This window comes from Dendropsophus ebraccatus, chromosome 5 (genome assembly GCF_027789765.1).
Source record: "Dendropsophus ebraccatus isolate aDenEbr1 chromosome 5, aDenEbr1.pat, whole genome shotgun sequence".
NCBI classification, from domain to species: domain Eukaryota; kingdom Metazoa; phylum Chordata; class Amphibia; order Anura; family Hylidae; genus Dendropsophus; species Dendropsophus ebraccatus.
The window spans coordinates 31,895,525-31,919,038 of record NC_091458.1 but is presented as its reverse complement, the minus strand read 5'-3'; the positions used below and the strand labels follow the sequence as shown (position 1 = coordinate 31,919,038).

Sequence of the window (23,514 nt, the reverse complement as noted above, 5' to 3'; positions counted from 1 at the left end):
CGTGTTGAAACTTATAATGTTATTTGTAGCGGATCAATGCTTTTAATTATGAATATAAATTTGTTGTTTATTCATGTCATTCACTAATTACGCTTCAAATGTTTACTGACGTCATCACTGATGTTTGTATTTAAGTAACGAGATGACGTAGAAGGAGGGTGGTCCGTAGAAGCGCCGTAAGGGGCGTGAAACAGCCTGTCTCCAGTACCTTTGTGGCGTCTGTACCATTGATGTCTGCACCATGTCTGTATATTGTTTATTTTTATAATGAAGAAATAAAGACAAAGAATTTTATTCGGTGAGTGCAACTCTACTTCCTTCCTCAAAAATACATGTTTAGATTATGTTCATACACTGTAAGATAAAAGCAAAATACGGCAGTAAAATTGGTATATAAAGAGCTGCATTGAAGTCCGACATCAGTCCACATATTGTAAATATATGTTTTTTTCTTACAGTGTGTGCTTTCACTAGATGCTAAATGTAGTACATTACTAGGGCCTATTCACACTGAGCAAAAGACGAGGAATTTACCACTAACAAGATGTCTTGTGTGCCTCTGCTCAAAGAATTGACAGCCAGGAGATCTGATGGCTTCTTGTTCTGTCAATGACATGCTGCACTGAACTGTATGTGCTCCTGATCAGGAGCGCATACAGTTATGGGCCAGGTACAGCACCCAGTGGCACTTGCCCAGGCACTGGCACTGGCCCGCAGGGCCTTACAATATATCTAGAGCTGTCCAGAATTCCAGATGCTATGGGGTCATCAATGCAAGAATTCCGCACAAAGATAGGACCTGTTCTATATTTTCTGTGCCAAATAGAACTTTATGGGTATGGAAAGAAATACGGATAAATTTCACTGACATGTGCATGCAGCCTTAGGCTATGTTCATACAACATATTTTGTCGTATTTATACGGCCGTTGTTTAAATTTGCATCAACGGTCGCATAAATCGGAAAAATACGTTGGCCGGGTGTCTATGGGATCCCGTCCGGAGCGTAAACACATAGTATACGCTCCGGCAGGGACCCCTCGCGGCGCTGCAAAGAACTGACATGTCAGTTTTCTGCGGCCGCTATTCAGTGAATAGCGGCCATAGGAAACCCTGTGAGTGCACACTATGAAGCGAGCGGCTCCGACCGCTTGCTTCATAGTGTGCGTGCCCGCATCAGAACTCTGCGGCAAGAAAGATCAGTACCAGCCGGGATGATCTTTGCAGAGACCGGAAGGTCTCTTACGCCATGTGAACATGGCCTTAGGCTGGGTTCACACACAGTAAGACTCTGGCTATTCTGTGACCCGGCCAGTACTGCAGTACCAGACAGGTGAACTTAATTTCTGTTGAATTTGGATGCGGGTGCAATTGGGTGCACCCGCATCCCAATTCACCATAGAACACAATGGAAAGTGCAGCCGGAGCTGCACTTTCCATTGTGTGAACTAACAGTTCTGTGCGGCCGCTATTCAATGAATAGCAGCCACACAAAACTGACATGTCAGTTTTTCAAGCGCCCACTAGGAATCATAGTGGAGTGGAGCTGTGATTGGTTGCAGTGGGCAGTTTACACCAGGTGTATATTTATACACCCTTTCTTAAATCCCCCCTATGTGTATACACTCCGCCCAAGATTCCTCTGACTTCAATGCAATGTAAATTTTCTATTAATCACGGCCGTGATTAATAGAAAATATATGTTGTGTGAACATAGCCTAAAAGAGCAAATAAGGAAAACATACAGAGCTGACACAATTTGGCAATTTGGATGACAAATCATCATCCTCACCTTCCACATCAATAAGTCGTTCTTCTTGCACCGATTTCCATATGAAGTCAGGATTCACTACAGAGATTCCATATTTTTCTATTTTCTTCTGCTGGGTGCTGTTTAGTGTAGTTGAATTATTGACCACAGCATGTGTGCACTAAAACACAAAGAACATTTAGTTTTCCAAGTATAGCAAATATTAAAACTGCAGTACAGACTTGCACTGAAACATAATGTAGAGTAAACGGTCATTCGCGCATTTTGTGTGCGGTCTGTAATTACGGATGGATGATGTGCTATGGAATGGAATCCGAAACTCCTGGCATCAACATTCATGATGATGTCGGGAGCTCAGAAACTGTTTAAAGAGAAACTGACAGCATGGATATGCATATTGAATTAGCCGATGAAAAAGCGCTTGCTTCCCTTGTGTTTCTTGGCTGATCACTGACCCTTTTACACAGACTGATTGAATAAAAATATTAAAATATAAATGAAATCTAAATATGTTAGTTGCTTTGAGAAACACTAAAACTTTCTGTATTGCATACTTATCATAAAGGAGACCTAGCTATATATAAACGCATCTTGGCTCCTAAGATATATACCCACCTTTTCACTCAGCACTAATGAAATTTCACCTCCATTCAATGTGATGGTGTTTCGTAGCTTCTTCTTTACTTTAAGGGATAAGGAGTTCACTCTGATGAAGAATATGCAGTCTGAGAAAACGTCCGCACCCATCCTAAAGAGAAAATACAGTCAATCTTAGTACAAATCAGAAAAATACACAACTTAAAGGGGGTTTCTTGACACTATACATTGATGGCCTATACTCATGTCTTATCAGTGGGGTATTTATTGCGTAGTTGTGGTGCTGGGTTACTGAAGCTCAGCTCCCATTCACTTAAATGGGTGCATGTCCCTTCTGACATGTCGTAGAAACATGCCAGAAGAAAGTAGGGTTCAACAGCACTGTGGATAGAAGTTTGGAGGGCAGGTGTAGAAGTGGAGGCATGCTAAATGACCAACAATCCCACATACTGGTGTATCAATTCAAAGGAGAATAGAAATTGAACACCATCCAATTGTTTGCAAAAAGTCCCAAGCTTTTATTGTATTAGGGTATTTGCACACTACAGAATCCGGGTGAATAACCCGCCATGGATTCCGCAGCTGGCAACTATCTCCGGCCGTGCCTTAGACTCCATTCTATGCACAGGTGGATTCCAAAGAAGAAACCTGTTTGGGCGGACAGCAGAATCTGCCTGTGCATAGAATGGAGTCTACGGCACGGGCAGAGATGCGCAAATGGGGGCAAGCGGCATATTCCGCGGCGGGTTATCAGCCCAGATTCCGTAGTGTGCACATACCCTAACTGAGAATAGAGCAGAAATGTTTCAATCACAAAGGGGAAACTTTTTGCAAACAATTGGATGCTGTTGGATTTCTTTTCACACGTCGTAAAAACATGTAAAAAGTTTTGAGTGATCGCTAAAATGAGTGAGGAGAAAAAACAAAGACAGTCCCATATACTAGGGTCCTTTTACACACACAGATTTATCTGACAGACTTTTGAAGCCAAAGCCAGGAATGGATTTGAAAAGGGGAGAAATATCAGTCTCTTCTTTATGACCTGTTCTGTTTATAGTCTTCCTGGCTTTGGCTTCAAAATTCTGTCATGTGTATAGCTGTTGTACAGTATGTCCATATTCAGTAGCAGAGAATCCTGGGGGTGCTCACATTGTATGGTCAGCATCTCCTGTCACACAGCACCAAAACCTCTGCAACCACACAGTGACATTATACTGACTGAATTGTTGCATAACAAAGAGCATTGTCTCCTTTTAACCCTTTCACGTCAGCAATCTGTATATATACGTTCCTATTGCACATGCCCCGTGCAGTAGGAATGTACATACACGTTCCTGACTTGAGGGGGCTTTGTGATGAGAGTGGGATCGCTGCAGGGACAGCGATCCCGCTCTCATCTGAGTACAGCACCGGAGATAATGAGGATCAGCTGCGATACCGCAGCTGACCCCCATTAACCCCTTAGTGACCGCCGGTCACTAATGGTCCGCGGTGCCGCCGCTGTATTTCATCTCCCCCACCGTGAATCCACGGTGGGGGGAGATGAAATAAGTAAAATCAGACCCCAGATCAGCCCCCCTAGTGCCCCAGTCACTAACCCCCCCTCCCGCGGCGGCCATCGGATCCAAGATGGCCGCCGCTATCAGTGTGTCACTACTATCACTGCTGTCACTGGGACCCCCCCTGTGGGGTCCCGGTACAAGCGATCAGCGGTATATACTATATACCGCTGATCGCTTGTGCCATGTGCTCCAGGCACTTTTTATCCCCTGTCACCATGAATGATTGGTGACAGGGGATAAAAAGTGATGACCCCCCAAGTCGCCCCCCACCCCCCCTGTCACCCCGTCCCCCAGTCACCCCCCCTACCCCTTATACATTACCTGATCCTGGAGCTCCTTCCTCTTCAGTGTCCTGGCTGGTTATGAAGTGCGCAAGCGCTCCACAACCAGCCAAGCTCTGAAAATTTAAAGTGACAGAGACCAATTTGGTCTCTGTCACTGAACTATGATTACTATGATAGAAAATATCACAGTAATCATAGTAATATAGTGAAAATGAATGTGTAAAGTACAAAAAGTGACAAACATACATAAAAAAAAACAACACACTTTTTATTATAGTAATAATTGCAGTTTACTCCCAAATTACCCAGATTGCCCATAACCACCCCAGGTTGTCCGTAATCACATTAGATTGCACGTAACCCCCCAGATTACCCGTAACCACCGCACGTTGCCCGTAACCACCGCAGGTTGCCAGTGACCCCCTCCAGATTGTCCATAATCACCCCAGATTGCCTGTAACCACCCCAAATTACATGTACCCACCCCAGATTACCTATAAGCACTTCAGTCTATCCGTAACAATTCTAGATTGTCTGTAACCCCCCCAGGTTGCCCGTAACCACCGCAGGTTGGGCATAACCACCCCAGGTTGCCCGTAATCATGCCAGATTACATGTAACCCCCCAGATTGCACGCAACCACCGCAGGTTGCCTCTGACCACCGCACGTCGCCTCTGACCACCGCACCTTGCCTATGACTACCGCACGTCGCCTATGACCACCGCACCTTGCCTATGACCACCGCACGTCGCCTATGACCACCGCACCTTGCCTCTGACCACCGCACGTCGCCTCTGACCACCGCACGTCGCCTCTGACCACCACACCTTGCCTCTGACCACCGCACGTCGCCTATGACCACCGCACCTTGCATCTGACCACCGCACCTTGCCTCTGAACACTGCACCTTGCCTCTAACCACCCCAAATTGCCAGCGACCCCCTCCAGATTGCCCGTAACCACGCCAGATTACAGGTACCCACCTCAGATTACCTATTAGCACTTCAGTTTATCCGTAACCACAGCAGGTTGCCTGTAACCACCCCAGATTGTCTGTAACCACCCCAGATTGTCTGTAACCACCCCAGATTGTCTGTAACCACCCCAGATTGTCCGTAACCACCCCAGATTGTCCGTAACAACCCCAGATTGTCCGTAACCACCACACGTTGCCCGTAACCACAGCAGGTTGCCTGTAACCACCCTAGATTGTCTGTAACCACAGCAGGTTGTCCGTATTCACCCCACGTTGCCCGTAACCACCCCAGGTTGCCTCTAACCACCCCAGGTTGCCTGTAACCACCCCAGGTTGCCATAACCACAGCAGGTTGCCTGTGACCACCCCATGTTGACCGTATCAACCCCAGATTACCCGTAACCACCCCAGATTACCCGTAACCACCTCAGACTGCCCGTAACCACCCCAGACTGTCCGTACTTGTAATCTAATTTTTTTATTTTATTTTAGTAACTGCACTATTCTAATAATTATTACTAGCTGCGGTTTTGCTCCAGCAAATTGGCCTTCCCTTCTGAGCCCTGCTGTGTGCCCATACAGTGGTTTATACCCACATATGGGGTACCGTTGTACTCAGGAGAACCTGCGTTACAGATTTTGGGGTGCTTTTTTCTTCTGTTCCTTGTGAAATTTAGAAATTTCAAACTAAACCAACATATAATTGGAAAAATTCTAGTTTTTCATTTTTACTGGCCAATTTTGAATACTTTCCTCTAATACCTGTGGGGCCAAAATGCTCATCCTACCCCAAGATGAATTCTTTGAGGGGTGTACTTTCCGAAATGGGGTGACTTTTGGGGGGGTTCTATTCTGTAGACATTACAGGGGCTCTGCAAATGCACCTGGTGCTCAGAAACTTCTTCAGAAAAATCTGCACAGAAAATGCTAATTGGCGCTCCTTCCCTTCTGAGCCCGGCTGGATGCCCATACAGTGGTTTATGCCCACATATGGGGTACCGTTCTACTCAGGGGAACCTGCGTTACAGATTTTGGGGTGAATTTTCTCTCCTGTTCCTCGTGAAATTGAGAAATTTTAAACTAAAGGAACATATTGGAAAAATTCGAGTTTTTCATTTTTACTGTCTACTTTTGAATACTTTCCTCTAATACCTGTGGGGTCAAAATGCTCACCACACACCAAGATGAATTCTTTGAGGGGTGCACTTTCCAAAATGGGGTGACTTATGGCGAGATTTTACTCCGCTGGCACTACAGGGGCACTGCAAACGCACCTGGCGCTCAGAAACTTCTTCAGCAAAATCTGCATTGAAAAAGCTAATTGGCGGCTTGATGGCCGACTGAGCAGCAGCGTGTTGGAGGAGCTCCGTACTTCCCTGGCAGTTTTACCCTGATATTTTACCCTGAATGCCATTAATTGGTGACTGAACTGTCTATGCCTCCCCCTGTGACCCCACGGAACGGGTGTTTGGTGTCAAATTCGGTGTGGAGCCCTCGAATCCCGACACGGTGCCTCTCCAACGGCCTGTGAGCCCTGCTCTCCTGCTTGTGGACTACTCCGGGGGAAAACTCCTCTCTGCCTGTGCCTCTGCACGGCACCCGGTCCGCCTGGTCTGTGACCCTCCTGCTGGCTGGAGCCCCCGCTCCTGTCTAGAGACTGTTTGCCGGTCCCCGGTGAATTTCCCCTCGAGGTGAAGTGTGTGGCGTGGCTGCCGGGAAGACGGTTGGAGTGCGCCCTTCCCGCCCTGACTTACCGGAGCGACTCTTATCCTGGCCAGGGTGCGGGCGGACGTGCTGGGGTGATCGGTCGGGGCCCATCCGGACTGCTGCTCGGCCTCCGGGCTGCCTGGATCCCCTCGGCGCTGTGCCGGTGTCGGGCTGGTGCGCGCGCTTTCTCCGGCGCCATCTTGGACACGTGACTCTTCAGTGCAGCGGCAGCATCCGGGATCCTGCCACCCCTCCGGCCGGCACCTGCAAAAAGGTACTGTGTGGTGTAGGTGCCTGCTGCCTGCCGGTTTTCCCTCCTGCCTTGGCGCCAGCTCTGCCCTGCAGCGGCGGTATCCCCTGCTGTCCCGGCTGCCTCTCCATTTGTGCAACAGGAGTGTGTGGGTGGTGTTGAGGCCCTGTGTGTGCCCTGATCCAGTGGGCCCTATATTCTGTCACGGAAAGCCCCCCCCCCCGTAAGCCAGCATATCTGTGCCCCATGGACTGTGTCTCCCTCTGCATACGCCTGTCTCTCTCTCTCCCCCTCCTGAGTGCTGGGCCATAAAGTATTCCTACAGGACTGTGTGGAACTGTGCTGCGGAGACTCCAGGCTTTTGCATACTTGTGCTGCCCTCTGTGTGCTGTCTGCCCTGTTATCCGGAGTGCCCCCCTTTTGTTCCTGTCAGTGAGCACCATGGGAGGCTCTAAGGGAGGCCCCAAAAAGAAATCTAAGGGGCCCGCTCCTGCACATGCCAGAGTTGTGTCTGATGAGGACTCTGGCTCTGAGGGGCAGGAGGGGGAGATGGCCCTGCACACTCCTATATCTGACAAGGTTCAAACTCAGGCCGCCCAAAAGTTGGAAAAGTTTGCACGCTCACCTGGCAGGGACGACGTTCCCTCACCCCTGTCTGTCTTTGAGGGGTCCATGAGTCCTCCCCGCCTACACTCTCCTGAGAGATCACAATATTCAGCATCCACTATCGACCAGAAGCTGTCGGAAGTCCTGGCCGCCATTACTACCTGTCAAACTATGATGGTGTCTAAGGTGGATGAGTTGCGACAGGACTTCGTTATCCTACGGCATGAGACGCAAAAGCTGCGGGAGCGCATGGCCGAGGTGGAGAGGAGAGTCTCTGATGTTGAGGACACTGTCCGCCCCATTCCTGACCAGCTCACAGAGATGCGCAGGCAAATAAAGGCGGTCACTGAACGGGCAGACGACTTTGAAAATCGCCTGAGACGCAACAATGTCCGCATTATTGGGCTTCCTGAAAAAACTGAGGGCCAAGATCCTGTTTGTTTTGTTGAAACGTGGCTGAAAGATATACTTCCAGAGGATACGTTCTCTGACTACTTCACCATTGAAAGGGCACACAGGGTCCCGGCTAGAGCTCCTCCTCCTGGGGCTCCTCCTCGCCCGTTTCTGGCCCGTTTTCTTCACTTCCGAGACAGGGATGCTGTGCTCCGGGCGGTTCGCATAAAAGGAAAAATTAAGGTGGACAATTCCAGAGTATCTTTCTATCCAGATTTCTCGGTGGACTTACGCAAAACGCGCACTCAGTTCACGGAGGTCAGGGTGAAATTGCGGGCGAAAGGATACAAATATGCCATGCTTTACCCGGCCAGACTGAGGGTCATTGATGGCGGAAACACAAGATTCTTCACGTCACCAAATGAGGCGTTGCGGTGGGCTGAGGCTGCCCCACCAGTTCCCCCGGGGGCTGCTGATCGGGCGGCTAACTGAGCACATCCAATTCTGTGGCACTGCATCTAATGGTTGCCTGTCTCTTGACAGTCTTCTGGGACACCATTTGCTAATGTGTTGTTATCCTTTACAACTTGAATATCCTGTGTGATTGTTTTGTCATGGCACTCCTTGCCAGGGAATGTTATTGGAGTCTTATATTGTTCAAAAAAGTTATTAATCTTTCCTTTTTTTTCCCCTTTTACAGGGTGTTGAACTGTAAATGCGTAACTACTGTTAGCTTTAGGTTTAGTTAGGGCAGAGACTTCGCCCCCAGGGGGTTTATTAGTTAAGGGTCTAGGTCTGCACAAGTTTTAGTGTTAGACAGGGTGTTATTTCCTACAGTTCTATAGATTAGTACTCTACAAATCTAGTTTAGAGTAGTTGAAGATGTTTAACGTTTTGCTTATGTGTTTGTTGTGTGCTTGTGTGATTGTATGGTGGGCCTTTCTCCCCTCCCTGTGGGCACTGTTATCGTGGACTTTCTGGTTTCTATACCCGTATAGTATCTCTTACTTTCCTTTGTTATGGCCGCTCTAAAAATTTTTAGTTGGAATGTGAGGGGGCTTAACTCCAAACATAAATGTGCCTTATGCTTTGATTTTATTAAGAAACATGCTCCTCACATAGTGTGTCTCTCTGAGACTCATCTTACAGGCCAGAAGGTCTTGGCCCTCAAGAAAGCCTGGATAGCTAGTGGTTATCATGCTACCTACTCCACATATGCCAGGGGGGCCTCTGTCCTGCTGTCTAAGGCTTTGCCTCTTAACGTCACCCAAGTGGCCTGTGATCATTTTGGCCGCTATGTCATTATTCACTGTAGATATAACTCTCTGTCCTTTACTCTTGTTAGTGTCTATGTCCCCCCTCCCTTCTCTGTTTCTTTACTTGAGCACATCTCAGGGAGGCTGGCCTCCTTTCCTCCAGATCCAGTCATATACATAGGCGACTTTAATGCTGTTCTTCATCCTCACTTAGATAGGTCTAGTGGGGTGGATGCGGCGTCCTCGCATTTCTTGTCTTGGAGTTCGGCCCTCAACCTTACTGATGTTTGGCGCTGGAAATACCCAATGGATACCAGGTATTCATTTTATTCCTCAGTGCACAAATCCTTTTCCAGAATAGATCTTGCTCTGGTATCCCCTGATCTGTTGCCGTTTATCCAATCTTTTTTTATAAATTGTTTATTTTTCAAATATAACAATCAATCCGTCTGCAAGATCAACATGAATGAGACAGAGCCAATAATCGTACATGGTCACAAACTGCATGAACAAAGAGATAAATCCCACTCACATCATTATGTAGATTATAATACAGCAATCAGGAAGTAAAACAAAGGACCATGAGGCTATATCTCATAGCCAGAGAATATGTGCGGCTCCCGTAAGCCCGGTGGGTAAAGAAAGGGCAGACTCAATGGGGGGGGGGGGGGGGGGGGGGGTAACCCCCCCCAGTATGGTTGCAGTGAGTGGCAGTCCCAGAAAATGTGTGGTAAGGTACCTCTTACTGCAAGGCATCTCCAGCATGTAGCCGTTTATCCAATCTATTGAGTATACTGCTAGGGGGATATCAGACCACTCTGCTGTCATTCTCTCTGTGCCCTTGAAATCTCACCCTTCCTTGATAGTGTGGCGGATGCACCCTGGTTGGCTGAGCTCCCCTGATGTGCAGGACGCACTGCGTTCTGCACACACTAGTTATTGGGAGCACAACTCTGATTACCCTGATCCACTGATACACTGGGATGCGTATAAAGCTACCATCCGGGGTGCCTTCGTCACCAGTGTTAAAAGTCTACGGGCTCGATGTCGGGAGAGAGAGGAGACGCTGAGCATGGAAATGTTGCAGGCAGAGGCGTGTCTTGCCTCTGACCCCTCAGATGATAATTATAGAGTATGGGCTAAAAAGCAGAGAGCTCTGGTGGTGGTTCAAAAGGAGCGGGCGGACAGGAAATTGCTAGCCAGAGAAGCTTCTATATTTGAGTTCGGGGATAAAAATGGCAGGCTACTGGCCTACCTAGCCAGGAATGAGCGGCCTCTTACATCTATTCTGTTAGTGCTAGATTCCAGTGGGAATGAGGTCACTAATCCTATAGACGTCAACGCAGTTTTCTTCAACTTCTATAAGGATCTATACTCTTCTAATTACACGCTAACACCCCAGGACATTGAAGGGTTTCTCGTAGACCTCCCCCTAACACCTCTCACGGATTCCCAAGCAGGGCTCCTGGACTTTCCCATCACGGTGGAGGAGATAGTGGAAGCTATTAAAGCAATGCCACCGGGTAAGACCCCTGGGCTAGATGGGCTTGTAGGAGACTGGTACCAGCTCAACGGGGAACTGTTGGCCCCTCGGCTACTCTCCCTATTTCAGGGTGGCCTGACTCTGGTACACTCTCGGATTCCCTTAGGGAGGCCCTCATTGTACTTTTACTAAAACCAGGTAAAGATGCCAGGATGCCTGTCTCATACCGTCCCATTTCCTTACTAAACTTCGACGCGAAGATTCTGGCCAAGATTCTGGCAACCCGCTTGGTTACTGTTATCACTTCTGTAGTCCATCCGGACCAGACTGGGTTCATGCCGGGCCGGACCAGACTGGGTTCATGCCGGGCCGGGCCACAGATATTAACATCCAGCGCCTCCACCTGAACATAGCTGCTGCCAGTGCTGATGTATCTCCTGGCTTTGTCCTTAGCCTTGACATATATAAGGCATTTGACTCGGTGGAATGGCCATACCTGTGGGCTCTCCTGGCGGGTCTCCGCTTTGGTCCTGGATTCATTGCCTGGGTTCGTTTGCTGTATACTGCTCCGTTGGCTCGTATCCGTACTAACTTGGATATCTCTGCACCCTTTCCCCTGGAGCGTGGGACGAGACAGGGATGCCCTCTCTCCCCCTTTCTATTTGCTTTAGCAATGGAGCCTTTAGCAGCGGCCATCCGTGTCTCCCCCTCGGTCTGTGGCATTACAAGGGGCGCACTGGTGGAGAAAGTGTCTATGTATGCGGACGACACGTAGGTGTATCTGGCTGATATTGATTCCTCCTTAAGGAACTTGCTCGCCATCCTTGACTCCTTTGGTGCTGTATCAGGCCTAAGGGTCAACTGGTCTAAATCCTCTTTGCTCCCTCTCTCGGCTACCTATACCAGCGTGTCCTCACTTTCTGTCCCTCTGCAGGTGGTTCAGCGGTTTAGATATTTGGGGGTTGAGGTCACTGCGTCCCTTAAGAGTTACATCCCTCTGAACCTGGAACCCCTGGTAACCACCACCGAGGCTCGTCTCAAAGCCTGGTCTTCTCTGCCCCTATCTCTGATGGGGAGAATTAATATCTTTAAAATGATATATCTGCCTAAATTTATTTACTTATTCCATGCGTCTCCCTCTTTCCCAAGTCGCACCTTCTTTGGGCGCGTTAAGGGAATGTTGAGATCATTTTATTGGCAGGGGAAACCCCCGCGAATTAAGCTAGCTGCACTGCAGGCGTCCAAGCGTCAGGGTGGGTTGGCTGCTCCTAATATCCGAAATTATTTTCTTGCCTCCCAGCTTGGATATGCAAATTGGTGGTTGGACCTAGATCTGAGGAACCCCGCGGTGAATATGGCAGGGGCGCTGATGGGTTCTTACGAAGGGCTCACAAATGCCCTCTATCGCTATACTCCCTCCTCCTCGTATGTAACCCCAATTCTGACCGTGGCAAGGGTATGGTCTGTGGCGCACAAGATGAAGCCTAGTGATAAATTCTCCCCTAGATTGCCCTTGTGGCTTAATCCACATTTGCCGCACCTGATGTCGCTCCCCGACTCTGTCCTGTGGGGCAAACACGGTGTGAAATTCCTGTCGCACCTGTTCTCTGAGTCACATGTGTTTTTATCATTTGACCAGATGAAGTCTGCCTATGGTGTACCGCAGTCGGCCTTCTTCCACTATCTTCAACTACGACATGCGGTTAAATCGCAATTCAACTCCCTCAGGCTTCCCTTGGCCTTCTCTGAGCCGGAGCTCCTCCTGGGCGCTACAGACCTGCCTAAGCCACTGACACAAGCCTATCAACTGCTGCAATCAGAGGGTTCCTCACCCTTTGCCAGAGCCCTTGAGCTGTGGGTGCAGGAAATACCGACCCTGACGGCTGCTCGCTGGAGGGAAGTGGAGGCCACTTTCTATCCCACAGTTGTGAGTTCTAGAGATGTGCTCATACAGTTTCGGTTTCTGCTCAGATTATACTATACCCCCGAGCGGCTATACAAGATGGGTGCTATGACTTCGGCTGTTTGCTTCCGATGCCAGGGGGCAGTAGGGACATTTTTGCATGCGCTCTGGGATTGCCCGAGAGTTATGCCCTTCTGGAGGGAAGTTATGGCCTTTATGGCTGACCATTTTGAGTTTCCACATATCTGCTCTCCAGAGGTTTGTTTGCTGGGTCTCATCAATGAGGTGACACACAGCAAATACTATAGACTATTCATTCGCTTCCTTCTGTTTTGTGCCCGCAAAGTCATTATAATGGAATGGAAGAGCCCAGATGTTCCTTCCTTGACTAGATGGATACGATTAGTCAACACGTATGTTCCACTGTACAAAGCTTTGTATGAAAGCAGGAAGTGCCCACAAAAGTTTAAAAAAATATGGATCCACTGGATATCTCTAGAGGAGACTAATGTAAGGCCCACTTAGGGCTCTGTTGCTATGTCGGGTCCTTTCATGAGGGTCTCGCGGGGCGGGGAGGATGTGCCTTGTATGACTGGTTCTGTGTGTGTGAGTGGATGATCTGTTTGTCCTCAGTTAGTTGTTCGTTCTCTAACTGTTATTTGCCTTCTTCTCCTGGGTTTGTCGGTGTCAACACCCTATTGGTATTACGTGTATATTGCCTGCATTTACCATCCTGGGATATGCGAAATGTGCACCGATGACGTAGATATGCTCTATGTGGCTGTCTGTACTGCTGTTCTGAAAATTGATAAATAAAGTTTTTTATTTTTAAAAAAGAAAAAGCTAATTGGCGCTCCTTCCCTTCTGAGCCCTGCTGTGTGCCCATACAGTGGTTTATACCGACATATGAGGTACCTCACCACACCCCAAAATGAATTCTTTGAGGGGTGCACTTTCCAAAATGGGGTGACTTATGGCGAGATTTTACTCCGCTGGCACTACAGGGGCACTGCATACACACCTGGCGCTCGGAAACTTCTTCAGCAAAATCTGCATTGAAAAAGCTAATTGGCGCTCCTTCCCTCCTGAGCCCTGCTGTGTGCCCATGCAGTGGTTTATGCCCACATATGAGGTACCTTTTTACTCAGGAGAACCTGCTTTAGAAATTTTGAGGTACTTTTTTTCTCTTGTTCCTCGTGAAATTGAGAAATTTCAAACTAAACGAACATATTATTGGAAAAAATTTGAGTTTTTCATTTTTACTGTCTAATTTTGAATACTTTCCTCTAACACCTGTGGGGTCAAAATGCTCATCCTACCCGAAGATGAATTCTTTGAGGGGTGTACTTTCCAAAATGGGGTGACTTATGTTTTTTTTTCTCTCTGCTGACACTACAGGGGCTCTGCAAATGCACCTGGCGCTCGGAAACTTCTTCAGCAAAATCTGCAATGAAAAAACTAATTGGCGCTCCCTTCCTTCTGAGCCCCGCTGTGTGCCCATACAGTGGTTTACGCCCACATACGGGGTACCGTAGTACTCAAGAGAACCTGCGTTACAAATTTTGGGGTGCTTTTTCTCTCATGTTCCTTTTGAAAATGAGAAACTTTAATCTAAACATATATATTATTGGAAAATTTTAATTTTTCATTTTTTTACGGCCTAATGGTGAATACTTTCCTCCAGCCCCTGTAGGGTTAAAATGCTCATTATACCCCTAGATTAATTCTTTAAAGTGTCTAGTTTCCAAAATGGGGTCACTTATGGGGGTTTCCAGTATATAAACCTCCTAAATCAACTTAAAATAAGAACTGGTCCCTAAAAAAAATCAGTTTTGGAAACTTTCACGAAAATGTGGTAATTTGCTGATAAATTTCTAAGCCCCGTATGGCTACGTTCACACAGAGCAAAAGGGGCGGATTACGTGAGGAAATATTTCCGCCTGAAATCAACTGATGCTGAATTCCGAGCAGAATATAAGCAGAATGTAAGCAGAATCCCTGCGTATTCTGCTAGGAAAGTGTTCAGCTCGTAATCAGCTCTTGACAAATTCAGCGCGGAATACTCGAGGAATCCGCGCTGAATCCGCATGCATTCAGCGCTGAAATTAAGCGAGTATTTGGTGAGTAAACTAGACTATACCAGAACATATACTAGAATCCTCCCCCCCCCCCCTTTTCCCCATTTCCGCGCTGATTCAGCGAGTAATTTCCGCTTGTATTACGCTTGTATTCCGCGCTGAATACGCGCGTATTCCGCGCTGAAACAGAAAATCAGAGCCCCATTGATTTGTATAGGCTTCCGCTAGCGGAAAAATGAACATGTTCATTCTTCTGGCGGAAAGCGGATTAGTTCAGTGCGGAAATTCCACTGTGTGAACTGCAGAGCAGAATTTCCATTCAACACAATGGAAATTAGCTCTGCACCTATTTTAACGGCTGAAATTTCAGCTCTGATTCAGCGCAGAAATTCAGCTGCTTTTGCTCAGTGGGAACGAGCCCTAACACCCTAAAAAAGTAAAATATGTTTATGAAATGAAGCCAGAATAAAGAGGACATATTGGTAATGTGACTTAGTAACTAATTTATGTGATACGACTTTCTTTTTTTAGAAGCAGAGAATTTCAAAGTTCATAAAATGCTAATTTTTTAAATTTTTCATGATATTTTGATGTTTTTCACAAAAAACACCCAAAGTAGTGACCAAATTTTGCCACTAATATAAAGTGCCATATGTGACAGAAAGGATCTGTTCACACAACGTTGAAATTGAGTGGATGGCCGCCATTTACTGGCAAATATTTGCTGTTATTTTAAAACAACGGCTGTTATATTGAAATAATGGCCGTTATTTACTGTTATATGGCGGCCATCCACTCAATTTCACCATTGTGTGATCAGATCCTTTCTGTGTTTTTAATCCACTTCTGGTTTTGGTTGCAATATGAGGACCACAATACTGACCGAAATATACTGACTGAAATATACTTAGTGTGAACGCATCCTTATACATAGAAAATTAAATAAAAAATAAATAAATAAATAAATAAATAAAGCAAGTATATTGCTAAACTGGTTGTGATTAAAGTTGAGCAAACTTTGTGCACAGGCGGTATCCATGTTTTCCAGGACTCCGTAGGGCTGCAACCAACTTCAGCAGCTATTAATGAAATGCTGCACGCTCAGACACGCTTGAAGTTCGCTCAGCTCTAGTTGTGATCACAACCCCTGTTGAATTCTTTAAAACATTTTTTATCTCTAATGGTACTTTTAAACGGTGCGATAATTCGCCCGATCGCACGATTAATGATTTTAAATGAACAATGTTTTTTTTTATAACGATCAGCGTTTAGACAGAACGATACATCGTACGGAAAATTCGCTATGCGATCGTTTTGCGATGGTTTAAGCCTATCTCACACATAGGGAAAATCGTTGAAAGAATGTTTACACTGAACGATCTGCGAATTTTTTGCGAACGATCAACAATGATTTAAGAACATGTTGAAAGATCAAAATGAACGATTTCTCACTCGTCGTTTGATTGTTTGCAGCGTTTACACGTACGATTATTGTTCGAATTTGACCGTTATTGTGCAAAAACGAACGATAATCGTCCCGTGTAAAAGGACCATTAGATGTATGCCCATATTCACAGCAGTTTTCAATAGCTGAAATCTTTTATTAGCAAATTCTGACTCTGCTGCAGATCCTGTACATGTGAATGCACCCTGAGGCTATGTTCACGCTACGTATATTTTCGTAAAATACGGCTGTTGTTGCACAGTGCAACAACGGCCGTGATTATTACGAAAAAATATGTTACCTTGCCGTCTATGGGATCCCAGCCGGGATCCCTAGCAGCGCCGCAAACAACTGATATGTCAGTTTTCTGCAGCCGCTATTCATTGAATAGCGGCTGCAGAAAACCCTGTCAGTGCACACTATGGAGCAAACTGTGCAGTGTGGAGTTCTGATGCGGGTGCGCACGGATGCGCCAGCATCAGAAATTTGCGGCCCAACAGATCATCCGGCTGGTACTGCAGTATCGTTCGGAATGGACACAGAACGGCCAGTCTCTTACTATGTATGAACATAGCCTAAAGCAGGATCCACTCAGTTACAACATTATGTGAACAGAGCCTTTCTGTGCTTTCAATCCACTCCTGGTTTTGGTTGCTATACAGCCTCAAATATACGTAGTGTGAACATAGCCATAGGCTGTATCCCAGTTTTCCAGGCGGCCCTCCGGCTGTATCCACCCTCTCCACGGAGGTGGAAGACAGCGGGAATCATTGCCAAAAGTTCAGGTTCGTACGAACCCAAACCTCGGCAGGTTCGGACCATCCCTACTCCCTGCCTTGTTTCTTGGCCAGTGGCATTTCCCTGTAAAACACCTATTACAGAGTGACAGATGATCTAGTCTGCATACAGCAGGGTGTGTCCTGGCAATACACTGTACAATGCTACATTAGCTACAAGCTACATTACAGTAGTTAAATACAGTTTAGATAAAAGCGGGTGAATCTGTACACTGATACTACTGTGACAGCTCTATAATCATTGTTCTATGTATCCAGGTTAGATCTATTGTGTCCCATAAACTACAGGGTGATAGTAGGAGATCTTACTTGCCTATATAATAAGTAGTATAACCCACCTCTCTCCTGTTTGCAGACAGTGGTCCCAGTGATCTGTATGTACTGTGCTGACAGCGATCTTCAATTCCACCTTAACAGGAATGTGTTGTGGACCGTACACAGCTCTATGCAAAGACTGGAAGGAGGAGGAACTGCTGGAGAAACCATATGACTTCCTGATTCATCTTAAAGGGACAGTTATCATTTATAACACATCTACTTCATGCTGGAAATATTCTGACTCTTCTTGTGTCTGGAACTGTGCAGAGATACAAGATAGATACCTTATGCTTTACCTGTTTGTCCTAAACACTTGTATGTAGTTGTACCAAGTTGAGAACACATCCTATCCCACTGCCATCACACCTGCATGTAGTAATAGTGGAGCCCAACTTTAGGCTAATGGTGCGTTTACACTGAGAGATTTATCTGACAGATTTTTGAAGAAAAAGCCAGGAATAGATTTGAGAAGAGGCAAAATCTCAATCTTTCCTTTATGAACTGTTCTCTGTTTATAGTCTGTTTCTGGCTTTGGCTTCAAAAATCTGTCAGATAAATCTCTGCGTGTAAACGCACCATAAATCCATGATTCCATGGCAGTTCTGAGACTAGGTTTAGATGTGACACATCTGTTGCAGAAACAATACATTATGATAATAAAACTACTACATACATACATAGTCCATTTACCATCTAATAGGGTTACACCAGGAAATGACATTGATATAATTGAGGATTCTGTTATTTTAGTCTCTTCTTCAACTTCTGGTTGTGGTGTTCCTATCGTTTCAGGTCCAAAAATCCTGTGGAGAAAACAGTATTAACATTATAAATCTATATGTAGTCATCGCCCCCTAGTGGTGAATGGAATTTTATAATGTAAAGTGTATGTGAGTCATTTTAGCTTTTCTCTTGTTTTGTTTTTGCCCTGTCTAAAAAAAAAAAAAAAAAAAGTCTACAATATTTTCGTATGAACTAAGAAGCAAGATTATCTGCCAAAGATTTGAAACCAAAGCCAGGAATGGATTTGAAAAGAGGAGAAATCTCATGCTTTCCTTTATGACCTGATCTCTGTTTATAGTCCATTCCTGTTTTTGGCTTCAAATCTTTGGCAGATAATCTTTCTGTGTAAATGGACTCTAACATTTTGCATGGCCATAAGTATTAAGGCCCTTTGCTGTGACACTGGATCATCCTTGATCATCTCTGAGAGGTTTCTACACTTTGATGAGTCATCTGTGGTAAATTCATATCAGAGCAAAATCCAAACCATGAGGAGGAAAGAATTGCCTGTAGAGCTCAGAGACAGCATTGTGTGGAGGAGCAGAATTGAGGAAGGGGACAAACATTTCTGCTGCACTGAAAGTTCCTAAGAGCCACAATGGCCTCTATTATTCTTGAATGGAAGAAGTTTGGAACAACCAGGAATCTTCCTAGAGCTGTGGTCCCACCAAACTACATAATCGTAGAAAAAAGGGCCTTTGTAAGAGAGGTGATCAAGAACCCAATGATTGCTCTGTCTAAGCTCCAAAAATCCTTCATGCAGATGTGAGAAACTTCTAGAAGTTCATCCACCACTGCAGCCTCCATTATTCTGGGATTTATGACAATGTGCAGGAAGAAGTTTCTCCTATGTAAGAGACACATGACAGCTTGAGGTTTGCAAAAACAGCATTGAAAAGATACTCAGACTGTGAGAAACAAGATTCTCTGGTCAGATGAAGCCAATCTTGAGCACACAGTTCTAAGCATCATGTCTGGATAAAGCCAGGCACTGCCCATCACTTGCCCAATACTATCCCTACAGTGAAGCATGGTGGTGGTGGCAGCATGATGCTGTGGAGAGTTTTCAGACGCCGAGACAGGGAGACTGGTCAGAGTTGGGGGAAGCTGAACAGAGCAAAGTTCAGATATTTTCCCAATGAAAGCCAAAGGTTCACCTTCCAAGACACTCATCCTAAGGACACAACCAAGACAACACAGGAGCGGCTTATGGACAACTGTGGACGTACTTGAGCCCTGACTTGAACCCAATGGAATATCTTTGGAGAGACCTGTTGATGGCTCCATCCAACCTGATTATAAGCTAAAGACTCATTTGTCGTGACTCTACCCTTAGATCCGCACTTAGTAGTCCTACATACCCCCCCAGATGAGTTCACAATCTCTCGCCTAGTGCATGTGGCTAAGAGGTCCCTGCTAGCCCGATGGTTGGTCCCGGAGATGCCCTCTGTGACTCATGTTATTCAGCAGGTGAAGAGATATTTAGTAATGGATCAGCTTGATGCAGAACCCCAACGCGAAACAATAGCCAAAACATTCTTCAAGAAGTAGAAGAATTTTATTGTTTCTTTCCTAGAACCTGAGGAAATATATGAAGTGGTACGTCCGCTTCGTAACACAAAATGGTATCTCCAAGCTGATGTGGGAGATTCCCTTGGTGCCTTACAGATTAGTGTTTGGAGGGCTTGAAGTTAGTTCACAGGCCTCACTACGCAGGAAAGGATAGGTGGGGTGGCAGGGAAAGGAGGAGGAAGGGGGGTTAGTATAGGGGAGGTTTGTTTGTTAAGAGGGGGGGGGGGGATTTTTCTGTAGAGAAGTTCTTGATTGCTGGATGGATTTTCTTGCTGTATTTCCGGTACTTGTCTTTGGTAAATAAAAAAAAAAACATGTTTGAAAAAAAGATAAAAAGATTCATTTGTCTGATGGGTGGGCACTGATCAAAGTGTCTCCTCCAATCTATTAGGTTCTGAGTCCACTCTCTCTCTCTCTCTGGCAAAGTTTACAGGGACACTTTCCACTTGGCACTCTTATGGAGACGTTCTCTGGCTCACACTGTGTATGGAGGCTGTCCCTGCCCGGCACAATATTTAGGTGTTCTCTAACACCACACAGTCATGGCCAAAAGTTTTGGGAATGACACAAATATTATATTTTCCCATGATCTGCTGCCCTCTGGTTTTTATGTGTGTTTGTCAGATGTTTTTTTCACATACACAAATATAATTGCAATCATATCATGAGTAACAAAAGCTTATATTGACAGTTAGATCGAGTTAATGCAGCAAGTCAATATTTGCAGTGTTGACCTTTCTTCTTTAGGACCTCTGCAATTCTCCCTGGCTGCTCTCAATCAACTTCTGGACCAAATCCTGATAGCAGTCCATTCTTGCACAATCAATGCTTGCATTTTGTCAGAATTTGTTGGTTTTTGTTTGTCCACCCATCTCTTGATGATTGACCACAAGTTCTCAATGGGATTAAGATCTGGGGAGTTTCCAGGCCATGGACCCAAAATCTCTGTTTTGTTCCCTGAGACATTTAGTTATCACCTTTGCTTTATGGCAAGGTGCTCCATCATGTTGGTCATTGTTGATCGCATTGTTGATCACCAAACTGCTCTTGGACGGTTGGAAGAAGTTGCTCTTGGAGGACATTCTGGTACCATTCTTTATTCATGGCTGTGTTTTTAGGCAAGACTGTGAGAGAGACGATTCCCTTGGCTGAGAAGCAACCCCACACATGAATGGTTTCAGGATGCTTTACAGTTGGCATGAGACAAGACTGGTGGTAGCACTCACCTCGTCTTCTCCGAATAAGCTGTTTTCCAGATGTCACAAACAATCGGAAAGGGGATTCATCAGAGAGAATAACTTTACCCCAGTCCTCAGCAGTCCACTCCCTGTACCTTATGCAGAATATCAGTCTGTCCCAGATGTTTTTTCTGGAGAGAAGTGGCTTCTTTGCTGCCCTCCTTGAGACCAGGCCTTACTTCAAGAGTCTCCGCCTCACAGTGCGTGCAGATGCAGTCACACCTGCCTGCTGCCATTCCTGAGCAAGCTCTGCACTGCTGGTAGCCCGATCCTGCAGCTGGAACACTTTTAAGAGACGGTCCTGGAGCTTGCTGGTCTTTCTTGGGCGCCCTGTAGCCTTTTTGGCAACAATGGAACCTCTCTTCTTGAAGTTCTTGATGATGCGGTAGATTGTTGACTGAGGTGCAATCTTTCTAGCTGCGATACTCTTCCCTGTTAGGCCATTTTTGTGCAGCGCAATGATGACTGCACGTGTTTCTTTAGAGATAACCATGGTTAACAGAAGAGAAACAATGATGCCAAGCACCAGCCTCCTTTTAAAGTGTCCAGTGGTGTCATTCTTGCTTAATCATGAGAAATTGATCTCCAGCCCTGTCCTCATCAACACCCACACCTGTGTTAATGGAGCAATCACTGAAATAATGTTAGCTGGTTTTAAGGCAGGTCTGCAATGATATTGAAATGTGTTTTGGGGGATAAAGTTCATTTTCTAGGCAAATATTGACTTTGCAAGTAATTGCTGTTAAGCTGATCACTCTTTATATCATTCTGGAGTATATGCAAATTGCCATTTTAAAAACTGAAGCAGTAGACTTTGTAAAAATTAATATTTGTATCATTCTCAAAACTTTTGGCCATGACTGTAGAGGCATTCTCTGCTTGGCACCATTATAGAGACTCACTCTGACCTGCCCTATATGGGGGCTCGCTGCCTTGTACCATATATTGGCCTCTCTGATACTGTATAGAGAAACACTCTGCCTGGCACTCTATGTGAGACTTGTTCACACATAGAGAGGCACTTTCTGTCTTTATTATGTGAGGTTCTCTAGCATTGCACAGAGGGACACTTTACCTGACACTTTATAACTGGTATATATAAATAACTGACACTGTATAAAAGGGGACTATATATGGGTGCTTTCAGACACTGTATAAAGGGGCACTCCGGCTGGCATTACATATGGCCGCTCTCTGTCACTGTATAGAGGGACACTGTGTAGCACTATCCGCCTGTCACTACATAAAGGGCTCGCACTGTATAATGGAACACTGTGTAGCACTGTCCGGCTGTCATTATATGCAGGGCTGGCACTGTATAAAGGGGCACTCTGCCTGGCACTATATATGGCCACTCTCTGACACTCAGAGGCACTATATAGAGAAGCATTTTACTGTACAATGCACTCACTGGCTATGTATAGAGGGGCACTATACAGTACATTGCACTCTCTGGCTATCACTGTATATAGGGCACTATACAGTACACTGCACTCTCTGGCTATGTATATAGGGCACTATACAGTACATTGCACTCTCTGGCTATCACTGTATATAGGGCACTATACAGTACATTGCACTCTCTGGCTATGTATATAGGGCACTATACAGTACATTGCACTCTCTGGCTATGTATATAGGGCACTATACAGTACATTGCACTCTCTGGCTATGTATATAGGGCACTATACAGTACATTGCACTCTCTGGCTATGTATATAGGGCACTATACAGTACATTGCACTCTCTGGATATGTATATAGGGCACTATACAGTACATTGCCCTCTCTGGATATGTATATAGGGCACTATACAGTACATTGCCCTCTCTGGATATGTATATAGGGCACTATACAGTACATTGCACTCTCTGGCTATGTATATAGGGCACTATACAGTACATTGCACTCTCTGGCTATGTATATAGGGCACTATACAGTACATTGCACTCTCTGGCTATGTATATAGGGCACTATACAGTACATTGCACTCTCTGGCTATGTATATAGGGCACTATACAGTACATTGCCCTCTCTGGCAGTGTTGCAGTTGCCATAACCTGAGGTAACCAGTATTAGGAGTGTAGACAGCCATTATTATTGCTGCACGTCTGTGAGGTGATTTCTCTGCCACTATACACCCACCATGTCTTCCTATGGCCGCGGTATTTGCCCCACTATGAGGGACAGTGTGAGGTGATTTCATACACAGGTTATGTCCACCAAGCAATGCCCCCTCATGCCCCACTACACCTACACAACCGCCATGAGGTAAACCCGCCCTGCCCCCATCTCCTAGCACCATTGCGCCTGTTCACACGTCCCCGTCCGGTTGTTTGCCCTCATACAGGTAACGTGTGAGCCCTGATAAGCCCAGTGCGCCACAGCTTCCCCGGCTCCCGCCGCTCACTACACCCGACAGCCTTTGCGGCGACCAACGTACTTTGCGAAAGGGTTGCTGGGATACGTAGTCGCTTCCAGCTAGTGTTGTGGGCAG

The 23,514-nt window shown here is 46.0% G+C and overlaps 1 protein-coding gene across 13 annotated transcripts in view; it reads right to left on the bottom strand.

Annotated features, from left to right (window-relative positions):
- LOC138792403 (protein mono-ADP-ribosyltransferase PARP4-like) overlaps positions 1 to 23,477 on the bottom strand; it is a 226,246-nt gene extending 202,769 nt beyond the window's left edge. For 6 of the 13 annotated variants that reach the window (XM_069969775.1, XM_069969778.1, XM_069969780.1 and 3 more), the window contains exons 1-5: positions 23,163 to 23,290; positions 18,099 to 18,228; positions 17,446 to 17,577; positions 2,386 to 2,518; positions 1,792 to 1,930 (exon numbers count right to left, since the gene is read on the bottom strand). In XM_069969775.1, the coding sequence (XP_069825876.1) occupies positions 1,792 to 1,930; positions 2,386 to 2,518; positions 17,446 to 17,577; positions 18,099 to 18,118 (424 nt within the window). In that variant the 5' untranslated portion in view covers positions 18,119 to 18,228; positions 23,163 to 23,290. Of the gene's footprint in view, positions 1 to 208; positions 246 to 1,791; positions 1,931 to 2,385; positions 2,519 to 17,445; positions 17,685 to 18,098; positions 18,229 to 23,162; positions 23,291 to 23,319; positions 23,430 to 23,460 lie in introns of those variants that run through there. The other 7 variants (XM_069969777.1, XM_069969776.1, XM_069969784.1 and 4 more) reach the window with 7 other exon arrangements.
- Between the last annotated feature and the right edge of the window lie 37 nt (positions 23,478 to 23,514).